This window comes from Nyctibius grandis, chromosome Z (assembly GCF_013368605.1).
Source record: "Nyctibius grandis isolate bNycGra1 chromosome Z, bNycGra1.pri, whole genome shotgun sequence".
Classification (NCBI taxonomy): Eukaryota; Metazoa; Chordata; class Aves; order Nyctibiiformes; family Nyctibiidae; genus Nyctibius; species Nyctibius grandis.
In genome coordinates, this window is record NC_090695.1 from 1,787,314 (window position 1) to 1,801,689 (window position 14,376).

Sequence of the window (14,376 nt, forward strand, 5' to 3'; positions counted from 1 at the left end):
CCGTTACCCCAGCACTGCCAAGCCCACCACTAAACCATGTGCCCAAGCACCACATCTGCTCATCTTTTAAATACCTCCAGGGATGGGGACTCCCCAAATTTCAAGAGGAGGAAGATGCTTTAATACCCTTTTGGCTGCGACCCTCAATCTCCCTGCCCATGTCAGCACTGCAATGACGTTTACGTTCACAGAGCCGGGAAAACTCAAACTACTGGTAGAGGTTAGGGGTGATCCAGGCCTTGTCTACAGATGAGTTTTTCGATCTGGGTGGCCAGCTGTCCCTTTGGGACACCTAGACTTGTTTGACAGCAAAATGGATCATCATTGCCTTGGGTTTGCATCCTAGTATATGTTTGCAAGATGAGTGAGTTGCGTGCTATCAAACATCACGTCTAAATCACAGTTCCTGCTCTCTGTCAAAGAGGTTAACGAGTCCCTCTCTCACCTTTCTTTCTTGCCTGCTTAAATTATAAATTCTCATGGCAAGAACTGGCTCTGCTAATGCCCAACCTCAGTGTCTAACACAGTCCTGTTCCAGGAGTGGTCTCTATTTGCTACCCTGATACAGATAAGTATGACCCAGGAATCCATGGCAGATCGCACATCCAAAGGAAGGCATTTGAAAGGGTCGCCAGTTTTATTAATAGCAATCTCTGTAGCCACGTGCAGGTCAGACCGGACACCGTGCAGAGCTTAAAAGCTGAATCCACGCTGCCATAGGAGGGGCAGAAAGATGTGCCTAGTCATGGTGCTGTAAGGGTAGACATTTCTTTATTTAGTGTTGGTTGTCCAGATTTCCAGTGAGCACTTCCACAGTGCCAGAAGAGCGAAATAAAATACATTTCAGGAAGAATGGGGATTTTTGATGACCACAGAAGCCAGCTGGATTTTTTTTTTCCTTATTTTAATTTTTGTAGTGGACTGAACTGAGCATGGACTAGCATTGACTAACTTTATATGCCATATTATAGTTTTTTTTTAATATCTCAGATTAACATTTTTATTTTTGCTGTAAAAATGTGTTGTTAAAATAGTAAAATACTTATTAATTGCTTTTTTCAGTGTTAGATAATGTGTGATCCTTATTTTGACCATGGGAAATATTTGTTCATTGTCGTGTTAATGCTAGAATATTTTCAGGGAAAAGAAACATCAAAACTTTCAACTGCCATTAAACCTGTAAAGTGAGTGCCACTGACTCCAGCACTTTCCAGGCTTTCACTAGAAGGTTTTAAGTTTGGTTTTGATGAACTAGGTGGGAGTTATGACTTGCTTGGGATAGAAGGAGGGTCATGTTCCTATTCTGAGAGCAAATGTCAGCCATGGAAACCCTTTGACCCCTCCATGGTTCTGCCAACAACTCAGTCCTGTTGATTTGGTGCTAAATCCAGGGCTCCCATGCAGTGCTCCAAAATCAAACTAATGCTTTTAACAGATGATTCCTGTAAAAATAATTTGGTCCTGTTTCTTTTTCCCTGCAGAGAAACTGAGCTTCCATCGTTCTCAATTATTTGCAGGGTTGTTGTGAGCCTGTGCAGGACCATGACAATTATGCTAAACTTCCTATATTTTCTAGGAATCTGGACATGCCACTGGGAAAGAAAGCACACCCCCAGCATCGAGCCCAGCTTAGTTTTGCACTTTGCTGTACATTTTAGCAAGCCCTGCTATAAAGAACTATTAATGGTAATGTGCAGCACTGTAGCCGTGGCAGCCTCTGCATTAGAGCTTCCTACCAGCGAGAGGAAGACCTCGCTCCTTTTCCAACAGAGATGGTGTCAGCAGTGTAACAAAGGGATATTTTATGCATCAAAGTAATTTCTAATATGACCCATAACTGGAAGGAAACTGGTCATGGTTCAATAGATGATGTAATGTACATCCAGCGTACGGACCATATGCTATCTTCAGGACACTTCCTCCAATTCTGGCAGCTCCACAGGTAGGAGGCCTGCTGCCAAATTAGCTGTTGTCATCTCCTCGTGGCTTAGCCCAACTCAGGAGGAAATAAATGTTTACACCTTGGCTGAATCCTTTCAGCTTCTTTCAATATTCCAGTTTAATACATATGGATTTGCGGCTGCAATGGGGGACTAGACATTGTGTTAACCACTAGATTATGCTAATAAATTCATGTTTTATATCTGAAAAAGAATTAATATTGATAAGCATATGCTTATGAGTTTCATATTCAGCAGAACCTTCCAGGCATATACCTAATATGCCAGTGCTTCACAAAATCAGGGATCTAGCAGTTGACACAGGCGTTGCAGAAACTGTAAATAGGCTTGATTTAATTTTAATTTAGGGGGGAAAAAAAGGTACTAGAATGAAATATAAAAAGTGTTCTACTAAAACCTTTTACAGCCCATAGTATTTTGCAATGCTGTGTGTGAAGTTCTTTAAGCTGCATAACAGTCACGAAGAGGAGTGGAGAGTGGCTGAGCAGGCAGGGAGAGAAAAAAATCCTGGAGGGGAACGTGAAGCATGTTTTGCTTTACTCTGAACTGGTACAATACTGTGAGTTTAACATGCTCAGTTATATACAGCGTGATTTAAACAACTAACAGACAGATCCTGCTATCCGAGATGCTAAATGCCCTTGCTTTCAGCTGAAATTAGAGTGCATAATCAGTCAAACACTAATTCAAATGACAGGTTCAGTGAAAGGTACTTAAGGAAATTCTCAATCAGACCTGCCCATCAGAAGTGAATTTTTCTGCTTGATTTGCGTTAAAAAAATAACTGCAGCTTAGAAATAAGGGCTGTGTATTGTCCTTTGAGAGGTACTTGTTCCCTGCACAAGAGAAGTAGAGTCTGACTCCTGCCAGTTTTGCCCTTCTCCTAATTCATCTTTCCTTGTGTGGGGCTTCAGAAACATGGTCTTGATGGTTAGCCAAAATTTCTTTGTCCTTGAGAGTCAATGTTAACTTTTTTTTTTTCATTCATTTCTGCTTCATTTGGACTTACGAGCAAACAATGAGCTCCCATTGGAGGGTGTCACTGTCTGGAGCATGTTCGTGTTAGAGGGCTCAGAGTCTCACTGCTCAGGCTGGAGGAGTTGCTTGTGATGATAGATTATAGCAGTCTTCCAGTACCTGAAGGGGCTACAGGAAAGCGGGAGAGGGGCTTTTTACAAGGGCATGGAGTGATAGGATGAGGGGGAATGGTTTTAAACTGAAAGAGGGTGGATTTAGATGAGATATGAGGAAGAAATTCTTTGCTGTGAGGGTGGTGAGACACTGGCCCAGGTTGCCCAGAGAAGCTGTGGCTGCCCCCTCCCTGGCAGTGTTCAAGGCCAGGTTGGATAGGGCTTTGAGCAACCTGGTCTGGTGGAAGGTGTCCCTGCCCATGGCAGGGGGGTTGGAACTAGATGGTCTTTAAGGTCGCTTCCAACCTATATGGAAACATTCTCGTATTATATGGGCTTACATGAACCGATCATTAAACTTACATAAATTTACATAAACTGATCAATATTTGGCCCTAGAGCTAATGACTTTGACAAAAGGGAATCAAACTGCTTTTGCTATTTAATTTGCAGTCCCCTGGTATGTCTATTATTCCCAGTACAGTACAAATGAGTGCATCCAACTCAGTTATTTTTCTAAATAAAATATTGTTGTTCTTCCCCGGGTTCAAGAAGACCCTGAACCACAAAATGGTAAGAGAGTTTTTCCAAGTAAATATCAGTATGTCCTTGCCCTCGTCTTCTACTTTTCCCTGTGTATCCATCACTGGCCACTGTCAAGGACAAGGCATAGATAATCTTTGATCTGACCTGGGATCACCACTCTTTTTGTATGCACAGGTGATAGTTGAAGCATTTAGCAGGGTTCCCAAAGGCATGTTTGGGAGCTCTGAAAGGGACTGAAGGAGAATGTATCAGAGGCTGGATCCCTACACCTTCTCTGCAAAGTCAAGGGCGTCTAAAGGGTGAACTCCTCTGGGGGTTCCTGCCTGCAGGAGTTCAGGGTGACCAGGTTCCTACCTTAAACACTTTTGTTACTTTTGCTTAAAATTAGGTAAGGCAAAGCCTGCTTTAGCCCTTGATTCTTGCCTAAAATGCCATAGGTCACGCTGAGTGACTTTCCTTGGCTTCAGGAACGGGTTGCATAAAGTTACCTTTGGCCGTTCTACCCGTGCAGCACCAATTAGAGCTGAGACAAAGTCCAGAAACAGTCCCTGTTTGCTGCTTCACACAGCTGGGCTGCTGGCACACTAGAACATTTTGCATACGCTGATTAAACTGTTGGAAAATTTATGCACACAAAAGTCTTCCCATTCTCTTAGACAAAGGATTTTTTCCCCACATTTTGTTGTCAAAATCCTTTGCCCATCTGTTATTGAGGCAAAAAAATCTCCTAGCCAGGATGTTTCATTCGTGGATAAAGCTTTCATTGGAAGTTGTTTTAAGAAGCTAAGGCCTGGGGGCAGATTTTGCTCCCAGTGAAACCAGCAACAAAACTCCTCATTGATTTCCCTGTGAGACGAATCGAACCTCTCCTGACAATGGGGAGATTTTTAGAGGAGTTATGATGGCCATGGACAAGGTCTTGTTGCTTTACCCTTTCAAAAGAGAACTGTTTCTGGTGGAGGAACAATCAGAATATTTGTCTCTTTAAATGAATGGTTCTTAGAGCCTGCACTGAGAGGCAGTCTCCCTCTCTGCGGCTGTGAGGCTACTCAGAGCCTCCAATAAATCAGCATGCAGGAACTGAGAGCTCTGTCCTTGAAGAGATGCACAGTGACCTTGCTTATGCTTACTCTGGAGGAAGAACCAGGGGAAATATAAGAGCCCAAACAGTGAGCAGTGTATGACTACGGGCACTGCATTCTGCATGCAAATGCTACGGTACCGAAGGCACGGTACGGACAGCACGCTGCTACACAAAACGCAGCTTTCCTGCTAGCCTGACCAGATTGCTGCTGTTGTTTTTTTTTTTTTTGCAGGGGACTGAATGAAATCCTCATGATCGTTACATGCTTGTTCAATAATAGCACACCCCAGTCACGTCTCCTTGCAAGCACATTTCGTTGGAATCACTGAGCAGAAGCAAAGAAGAGCTGACGACTATGTGTTTCCAACGCGGGTTGCCGGAGCCCTCTGTTTGCCATTGGCTGCAGTTTTCTGGTTTATTTGCAGCTTCCCCCATCTGGAATATGAAAATGGGATTGAAGTAGACAATTGCTAGCAGCGGGTTTTCAAGAGAGGCTTAGAGGGAACAGAATGCCTCTTGCACAGCACAGGCTGCCTGTGCTGAAAGAGCTCTCAGAGATGATTTTAGATGTTACCCACGTCTGAATCTCCTGGAAACTTTACCGTGGAAGCAAGCCATTGCGCACAATCCTGGAGCTAACATCCAAAAGGGGCAAGGAAGGGGCAGCAGGGCCAAACAATGGAATACCTTGTCCTTGGATTGCTCAGAGAAAAGCCAGCAAGCGTTCCCCTCCGCTTCCCAGCAAAAAGGGCATGAAGGTGACAATGAACTGAATTTTACCCAGCAGAGCTTCAGGGGCTTTTAGTAAGGATGGGATACACTGACCCTTCGTCAAGCAGAGATTTGCTGGGAAACAGAACTTTGTTCTTCATATTCATCTGCGCCTTTGCTGTGGTCACCTTGCTGCAGCAGATCCTCTATGGGAGAAACTATCTCAAAAGGTAAGGGGGGATTTGAGGGAATAGGAAAAGTTGTTTGATGGGACTGAATGGAGACAGAGATCCAGCCATACCATTATACAGGTTCAAACCACTTCTCGGTGTTGTGCTGGCAATATTAATATCTTGTCAATCTGGGAAGGTGCATCTGTAGTGTCTGTTAGATTATTAAAGAAGTATGTTAGGCAGAATATAATGATTTGTGCGTTTCTTAGATTGTGTTTTAGTCCTCAGCTGTTGTAAAAATCTAGGTCTTACTTAACTTAAGCTAGACTGACTTGTACCACCTGAGTATTTGCCCCTGATCAGACCCTGCCATACAGACTTTTCACCCTGTGTAACTTCAAGCTGAAATGGCTCGAGAGGTTGAATTAAGGTAGCACGCTCATTGCCTAAACTTTAACGTCTTTAGAAAGAAACATGCGGGTGCAATTCCTAAAATCAAAGTGGCAATATTAGTGTTCCAAATAACAGAGAGAGCACTTTGTTTTTTCACTGCTGTATTCTCATGAATTACTGCTGAGACTGCTTTGTTGTAGAGCACATCAGCCTTTGATCTGAAAACAGTACTGCTCTTTGTACAGCAAACACCAGTGGGGATCTTCACGTGTTTAACCTTGACCTATGCAGAGTTTATTTTACTTAAATCTAGTTTGAGGTTTTACGACTTGGATGATTTTATAAAGGAGAATATTTCACTTACATGCTTTGAGGTAAGTGGGTTTCAGTAGTGTAGGCAGCTGCTGTGGTATTTTTTACTGGAATTTAGCTGCATTTTGCCAGAAGAGATCAATGGTTTGGTTCTTGCCTCGTTTGCAGCTCATGTAGTTGTTTACCTTGTGCCAAGAGCAAGCAAAATGCTGACAGATCAGCAAATGTTTCTCGATGGGGCTGGCAGGGGGGAACAGCAAGCATGATATTAATATGTATAGGCAGCAGCGTTGTAGTTTATCCACAGAGCAATTTGGGTGCCTTGCTTAGCAGTGAGGGCTTGTCTGGGGGACTCTGTCTGCTTTTGGGCACCTCACTTCCAGAAAGATATAACTTAGTCGGAAGGAGCCAAAGGAAAGGAGCAAGAATGAGCAGAGGTGTAGAAAACGTGTGCTTGTTTGGATTGGAGAAAATTGAGGGGAGATATAACTGTCTTGAAATACTCAAACTATTTCTGCCAAAAAGAAGGTAATAAACACATCTCTCTGAAGACTCACGACATGACAAGAAGTCATGGTCTTAAATTGCAGCAGGAAAGATTTGGATTTAATTATGAAGGGAAAATTTAAAGAAAAAGCCTACCTGAGGAGGTACAAAATCTCCGTCTTTGGGGGCTTCAGGAACCTGTTAGGTAGACAAGGGTAGTACCGAGCTGCCTTGGTGTTGAGAGGGTGACTTTATAACCAGTCGAGGTCTCATCTTGCCTTAGTTTCTCAAGTTTTCCCATTTGTTCTGGAGGTCTTGCAGCCCTACCAATACTTGCTTTTCTAAGTCAAAATGACTGCAACAGGATTAGAGCAATGAAAAAGAAATCCCAAGTAGAAATTGAAATAAAAATAGCAAAGTAAAGATAAAATGATGAGAAGGTGCAACTAAAACTCTTCCAGTGAGTGATCTCTTTGGCCATGTCCTACCTCGTGCCCTGAGATCCTCTCCTGTCAACAGCGGGCTGCAGGGAATGAAAAAAGGGTGATGTCCAATTCCCAGCCTTGCTAGGAGAAAGTCTGGTTCTGAGCACTCTGCCATCAAAGGGGCTCAAGCAGGGAGACGTGCATACATTTTGTCACTTTGACTGGAAAGCACGGTTTATTTAATATTTTATTCCAGCTTTTAATGTGTTGTTTCTTTTCCTTTTTTTTTTAATCACATGGAAGAGTCTCAAAGAGGGTTCTCCCCACTCAGTGTGGAGAAAAAGCACTTTGGCTCCTTTCTGCTGGGAAGTGGTAGTTCCCATCTTTCATGGAAGTAGAAATGCAGGATGTGGCAGTCTCAGGCTGTCAGTTATTAATGATAGAAAGGTGATTCACATAACAGCCTACATAATATTATCAAGAAGGAACTTTTTCACTTTTTCTTTCCCTCTCTCACTCTCCTGCCTAGCGGTACATTGTCGTGACTATTCCTGGGCAATTTGATTGCCAGTCCGCTCTGTGCAAGGGGTAGCTGTAACCTTTAATTACTCTTTTCTTTCACAAACCTCCAGTGTTAAGTCCCGTGTTAGAAGCTCATGCCGGCTGTGGTGTTCCTTGGACACATTATAGCTTGCACCTCCAGACACCATGGTGGAGCTGGTGGTTTTGGAGAACATCCTCGCAGAGGACAAGTGGGATATTTACAGTTTTGATGCTGCTTGCCAAGCTGGAGTTTGAGGACTCTGCCTAAACCTAAAGCCATTTACTTGCTAGGATTCAACACGCTGCTTGTTTTGTGGTAGCCTTTGCTTTGCATCCCAACATCTGCAACAGTAACAGGCCTCTGGGTTACTTCCCAAGGCAGCGGGAAGAAATTCCTTGGCGTATTTAGAGAAACCTGAAAATTGCCCTGAAGTACTATTCCAGTAAATGTACAATGCTTTTAAGCCTAAATATAACACAGGGCTGGCTTGTTTTTCTTCAAGAAGATGGTGGAAATGGGTAAAGGCCAGCAAGGCAGGGGGAATCTGACCTAAAACAAGCAGATTGTGCACAATGCAGGGGACAGCATAGACTAGGGACTGGTCCCAATAAGTGGTGTGGAAAAAGGCACCCTTTTCTGGGAGAAAGATGGAAAAGTTTGCTGTATGGCTGTAAGCTGCACCATGCCACTTGCCCTTACAAGCAGTGAATGGGATGGTTTTCTTGCCTTAAAAACCCACCTGAAGCTCTCCATGGAGGGTGCCATGGAGGCTCGTGGTCCTGTGTTTGCCCATGGCCATGCTCCCAAATCCTGGCTGTGGGGATGGCAGGATTGCAGGCAGGAGAGGGTGCTCCAGGAAAGAAACTCTACTCAGTGAAATTTGATAAGGGGTCCAGCCTCTGGTCAAGTCCTCCCTTTCCCCTTAATGAGATATTAATGAGCTCCTGGCATTGCTGGAGGAAGGGGAGAATGCAGAGATTGAATTTCTAGGTGTTCACACATTTTTCACCCACCGTATAATGTTCTCTGCTCCTTCCCCTGCTGTTTTGTACCGTGTCATTGGAAAGCAGGATCCTGCCCACCTTTTTTTCCCTTTTTCAGTTTTCCCCCAAGGAGGATGGGTGTAGGTGCTCTCAGCAAGGCCAATGCCTCGTCCATGTAGTAGCAGCTAAAGTCATAACGAGAGAGTTAAACTGTGAGCTGGAGAATGACATCTGGAAGCTCTGGCCTCTGTAGCTCCTGATCCTGAGTAAAAAGGATGATGAAATGAGATACAATTAAGGGACTTTAATACAGATCTCTGGGGTAATTGTTTTTATTTCAGGATTAATGTGATGATATTAAAAATCTGCTGCATTGATCTGCTAAAGTAGGTTAAATGCTGTGGACTTCTGCTTAAATCCAGAGCTGCCACTTACTTTTATATTGACTCATCTTTCCAATGCTCAGCTTTCAGCTGAATTTTCTTTTCAATCAGATGCTCATCTGAGGGCTGGCCTTTTTTTTGTGAGCTCTTGTTTGGCCAGCAGGGAATAATCCTGGATTACATCAGGAAACTGCTACTATAGTAAAAAATGGTCCCCGTCTTCATCTCCCAACCTGTAGCATGAGATCAATAGGATGGTTCTTGCCTGCTTTGGCAAGGGAAAAATATCAAAGCAATACTTTACTTTATACCAGTATTCTCTTGGGAGGGAATTCACTAAATACTCTTTTTTTTTTTTTAACAGCCTGACTTCTGCACAGGGTGAGAGTCAGCTGCAGAAGGGAATCTGCCCCTTTAAAACTATTTTTTTTTCCAGCCAAGTGAGGAGAACACATTTTCAAAGCTATCAAAGACTTCAAACAAAGATTACCCTGGGATCTGTCAGAGGAGGCATGTACAATAACTCAAAGAATCACACAGCAAGAAACAGCAAACGTTCCCATGCAGGCAACCTGCGTTATTTGAAAGGTTTACATCTTTTAAATGAGAATAAAACATCACTCCTGTGTGTGTGTGTGTACCCTATAATTAATATCAGGCTCTCACAACTTGAGATTATACCACCATTTTGGTATTTCTGAAGCAGCTTTTATTCAACTGTTGCAAATCAATCCGTAGACATCTTTGCCCCTTCCCCTACCCTCATAAGAAAGATAGCTTATGGTATTTTTTTGCACAGCACTGACAAATAACGAATAAACCCACAGAAATAAACCTGGACTACACCTCGAGAGATCATTTAGTCTGTACTGTGCTATAAGACAAGATCATGTCTTAATTATATCAGCGGCAGCAATAGTTGCAATGTGGACACGGAGGCTGCATGTGGCCTGAGTTTATTTTGTCCTGAGCTGGGGTCTTGAGGAACTACAACCAACTCACATCAGTTGAGAGCTCCTGCCCCATACCTGGCATGTGCTCCTCTGGCCTGTTCATAACACCCTGTGAAGATGTTAACCATAACCTAAGACCATCTATTTCAGTGTTAAAATTCTCTTTCCATTTAAATATTTTTCTCAACAGACGTAGGCTGAAGGTCACCTAGTGAGTCATCTCTCTAACACACAGCTCTGTGCCCCCTCCATTTCTAACCAGAGTGAAATATTATCCCAGTGAAACCACATGTGACCCGTGAGTCACCTCACTGAATCGCTGATGGGGCTGCAGAGCAGGTCTTGGTTTTGGTCAGTTTTCTTCAGAGAAGAGCACTGGGAACTTCAGGAGACAGCAACGACTTGAAGCTCTATACATCAATATATGTATGTATGGGATATGACCATCACGTTAAAGTGACCGGATCTAGTCTAGCGTAGCAGGAGAAGATGAGACTCCATCCATGCTGTTCTTGCTACAGGGTGTTCCCAAGAGCATTTCAAAGGGTTGAGGACTGAGGTGATGACATCCTCATCGTCCCCAACTAACCTTGCAAAGACAAGGAGCTGAATCAGCTCCCTGATAGGTCAGAGGAGCACCGGAGCCTGTGCTGGGGGAGAGCTCAGGGGATAGATGGCAATGGGATGGAGGGGGCAGAACAAACAGGGAGCTGATAGATTAACTCAGCTGCCTACAAAGTCATCCGCCGCTGGTCGTCCCATTCCCTTTCTCATTGCTGATGTTACTTGCTTTACATAATGCTCCTGCTCCCCACACCAAATAAAAGGAGAGAGCTCACAAGTACGTGGCATGTAAATTAAAGCTCTGCAAACATTTGCGAACAGTCACAGCTCTATCACAGGCAGCAACAGAGACTTCTGTTGTGAAAAGTATCCCAAAACCAAAATCATATCTTCTACTACTTGGAGGGTTTTTTCTTACTCATAATTTTCATTTTCTTTTAAAGAAAAGCATCAAGTGGCTGAAGTTTTAGTACCAGAGCATGAGGGTGTGTTATTTTCTCTCTTGTGGTCCCTGGCAGTGCTCTCTATGGCTCCGATGCAGAAAACAGGCAGGGTTTCCATCCCTGCTCCCTCTAGACTTGCTTTATTTCTAGCACTGTGGTGTTGCATCTCTGCTGTAAAGATGGCAAAAACACTTGCTGATCTATCCTGCGAATTGCCAGTCCTTCTCCATTCCCCAGATGACAGTAAATTAAGGTAATGAAAGTCAGTTATTTCAGTATTTTACGTGTGCAAATTGCATTATCCTGGGTGTGTCATTTCCCGGTGTGTTACACCATGGTCCCTCTTGAGCTCAAACCACAGGGGACGTGAGTCACTACAGAGTGATCTACAGATGCTTGCCCCTTTCGCTGTGGCTGTGGCTGCCTGGCAGTCCCTAATCCAGTTCCCACAAGCCCACGCTGCACAGGAGCAGTTGGTTTGCCCAGAGTTTGAATCGTGTTGGACTGTAGGAGCTCTCGAGAATCTTCTTGCACTGGCGTGGTGAATTATAGGTATCCCGTTTACCAGCCAAAAGGTGACCGTTATCCTCACTGATTAATACAGAGACAATACAGAGCACAAGTGTGATGAGGAGTGGCTGAGGGAACTGGGGTGGCTTAGTGTGGAGAAAAAAAAGCACTTTAGGTAGTGCTCTCTACAACTACCTAAAAGGGGGTTGTGATGAGGAGGGAGTTGGTCTCCTCCCAAGTAACAAGTGACAGGATGAGAGGAAACGGCCTCAAGTTGTGCCAGGGGAGGTTTAGATTGGAGATCAGGAACAATTTCTTCACCCAAAGGGTTGTCAGGCATTGGAACAGGCTGCCCAGGGCAGTGGTGGAGTCCCCATCCCTGGAAGGATTTAAAAGCCGTGTAGATGTGGTGCTGAGGGACATGGTTTAGTGTTGGGCTTGGCAGTGCTGGGTTAATGGTTGGACCTGATGATCTTAAAGGTCCTTTCCAGCCAAAACGATTCTGTGATTCTATGATTCTAAATTCTAATTCTAATTCATATAATACCCAGTAGCAGCTTGCTTCAGTCTCTAACTCTGTTGTGTGGGGATCCAGACCTACTTCTGTCCATGCAAACTGCTCTTTTTGAATATTTGGCTGAATATCTAGGTTAACTCTGCTCTCTGTACTTTACACAGATCTGTTGCCCCTGTGTGACAAAGTGATGGTTGAGTTTTGCCAACACCTGTGAATCAAAACCTTTTCATCCAAAGTGGTTTAAACCCTGTGATATGTCTTTCAAAAATATCTCTGTTGTAACCTGCCATCAACACGTTTTATGTTGTTTTGAAAAAATTAGCCGCTTGCCCTCCGTGAGTATGGGCAGTACAAAGTTCACTCTTACCTACATTTGTGGAAAACCAAACACAGAACCCAGTCTTCTTGTTTTGAGTTGTGCTACACCCGTGTCTACCATGGCCCCAGCTGTGAGCTATCACATACTTGATCGCTGACCTCCATGGACAGTGTTGCAGACCTCCTTCTAATTTGGTGTTTTATTTTTGACCTGATTGGAGTTTCCTGATCATAGAATTATAGAAACATTTTGGTTGGAAAAGACCTTTAAGATTGTTTGTACACTTGCTGAATTTGGTTCAGACATATTCGCTGTGCAAAGCTTTGTATTTTCTTAATTTTGCTGTGCCTCATTCTTACCCTTGATTGCTTTTTCATTTAGTTTCTCATTTTTTTAATTCAAGTGTATTCATTGCTCAGCAGTCCATGCCTCCCTCAGGCAAACTGTGGACTTAACCTCTCATTCCTTTGAGGCATCCTTGCCCTCCATTGCTTGCATCCATTTTGCTTTTTCATCAGCCCCACAGGTAGTCACTGTCCTTCCACGTCCTCATTATTTAGCTAGTTTTAGTTCTCATGATGAAAACCTTAAATGTAATCTCTGTCACTGGTAGCTTCATAGCACTTTCCATCAGAACAGCTAAGGCTAGGCTTTTCACAGTCCCAGCTGAAAATCTTGGGCAGTCAACAGTTTGGAGGGCTTGCAAAAATGGTAGGAGGAGATCATGCCGTCCACTTCTGTGCGTGGAGAGAGGGAATATTGCCTACTCTTGTGGCTGATGCTGGGTACAGACACATTGACTCTAAATGGCGTTTTGCTCATCGTCTTCAGCACGAGTCCTCAGTGCAATCAGGGTTTTGTGGGTATGTTTACACAGAAGAATATAGTTCAGTGTAGGGACACTTGAACTGGTGCTAAATATATTAGTTTTGGAAACATGAGATGCAAAGCGATTAGCTCAGTCAGATCTCTAATGCTATGGTGAGATTGCTTGTGGTACTCATGCTGCGTCAGGTATCTTTGCACTGAGCTGCCATCTCAAATGTCAGAATTTCCTGGTGTCTTAAAATATTTGGGATTTCCTGTGAGGCTCTGTGCTCGAGTTTCTTGAACAGAAAACAACCTGCCTCACTGTCACTTCATTCTGTTGTGGGGTTTGTGTTGCCCCTAATTATTGCAAATAAAAATATTTTAATTATGAATAATTATTAAAAAATGAATTGATACTGATTATCTAATACTCCTTGGATGTTTATCTTCCAGCCATAGATGAGAAAAGGAAAGATTGTATTATGTTGAAAGGTATCCTTTGATGCCCTTTATGTCCTAGTCAACACTTCATCCCATTTAAGCAGACTAGTTGAATGTTGATGTTAATTCTATTTTATCTTTCTTGGGAAGTGATTTTAGGTCAGGTTTTTCAGACGTTGCATGTGAATATCTGATACAAGGTTTAATCCAAATGTGAAATGTGCTACATGAAACAAAACCTTTTTTCTGTATAATAGTGGTTATAATCCAGAAGCTTCCCACCTATGTTTCCAATTTTGCTCTTTGTGCTAGTCAAAATATACTCCTCCACCACTTTACTACTACCATTTCCCTCTAACATGTAGAGCCAAGCTTGTCCCTGGTATAATATGATATGGCCAAGCGTGTGGTGTAACCAGACGGGCCCATTTTCCTGCATCCTCCATCCATATTTTACTTTTCATGGAACCCATATTATTTTATTTCTTCCTTTTGTTGTGAATAGACCATTCCTGCTCATATTTTCATACATTTTTGACACCTTTTCTAAGGGTTTTCTCCCAATAAGACAGCAAGTAACCAGCTTTTCTGGCATGATAGCACAGGTGAATTGGACCTGGACTGCCACAGGTAGATTTATGTTTCTTTCTTTCATCTGTGCTGTGTCTTTCTAGATTGCTGTGCCTTG

At 43.3% G+C, this 14,376-nt stretch overlaps 1 protein-coding gene across 3 annotated transcripts in view; it reads left to right on the plus strand.

The window, feature by feature from the left end:
• Positions 1–5,531: 5,531 nt before the first annotated feature.
• The window catches only part of ST8SIA5 (ST8 alpha-N-acetyl-neuraminide alpha-2,8-sialyltransferase 5), a 38,731-nt gene continuing 29,886 nt past the window's right edge, over positions 5,532–14,376 (plus strand). For all 3 annotated transcript variants that reach the window (XM_068423577.1, XM_068423578.1, XM_068423580.1), the window contains exon 1: positions 5,532–5,662. In XM_068423577.1, coding sequence (XP_068279678.1) covers positions 5,532–5,662 — 131 coding nt within the window. The remainder of the gene's footprint in view (positions 5,663–14,376) is intronic.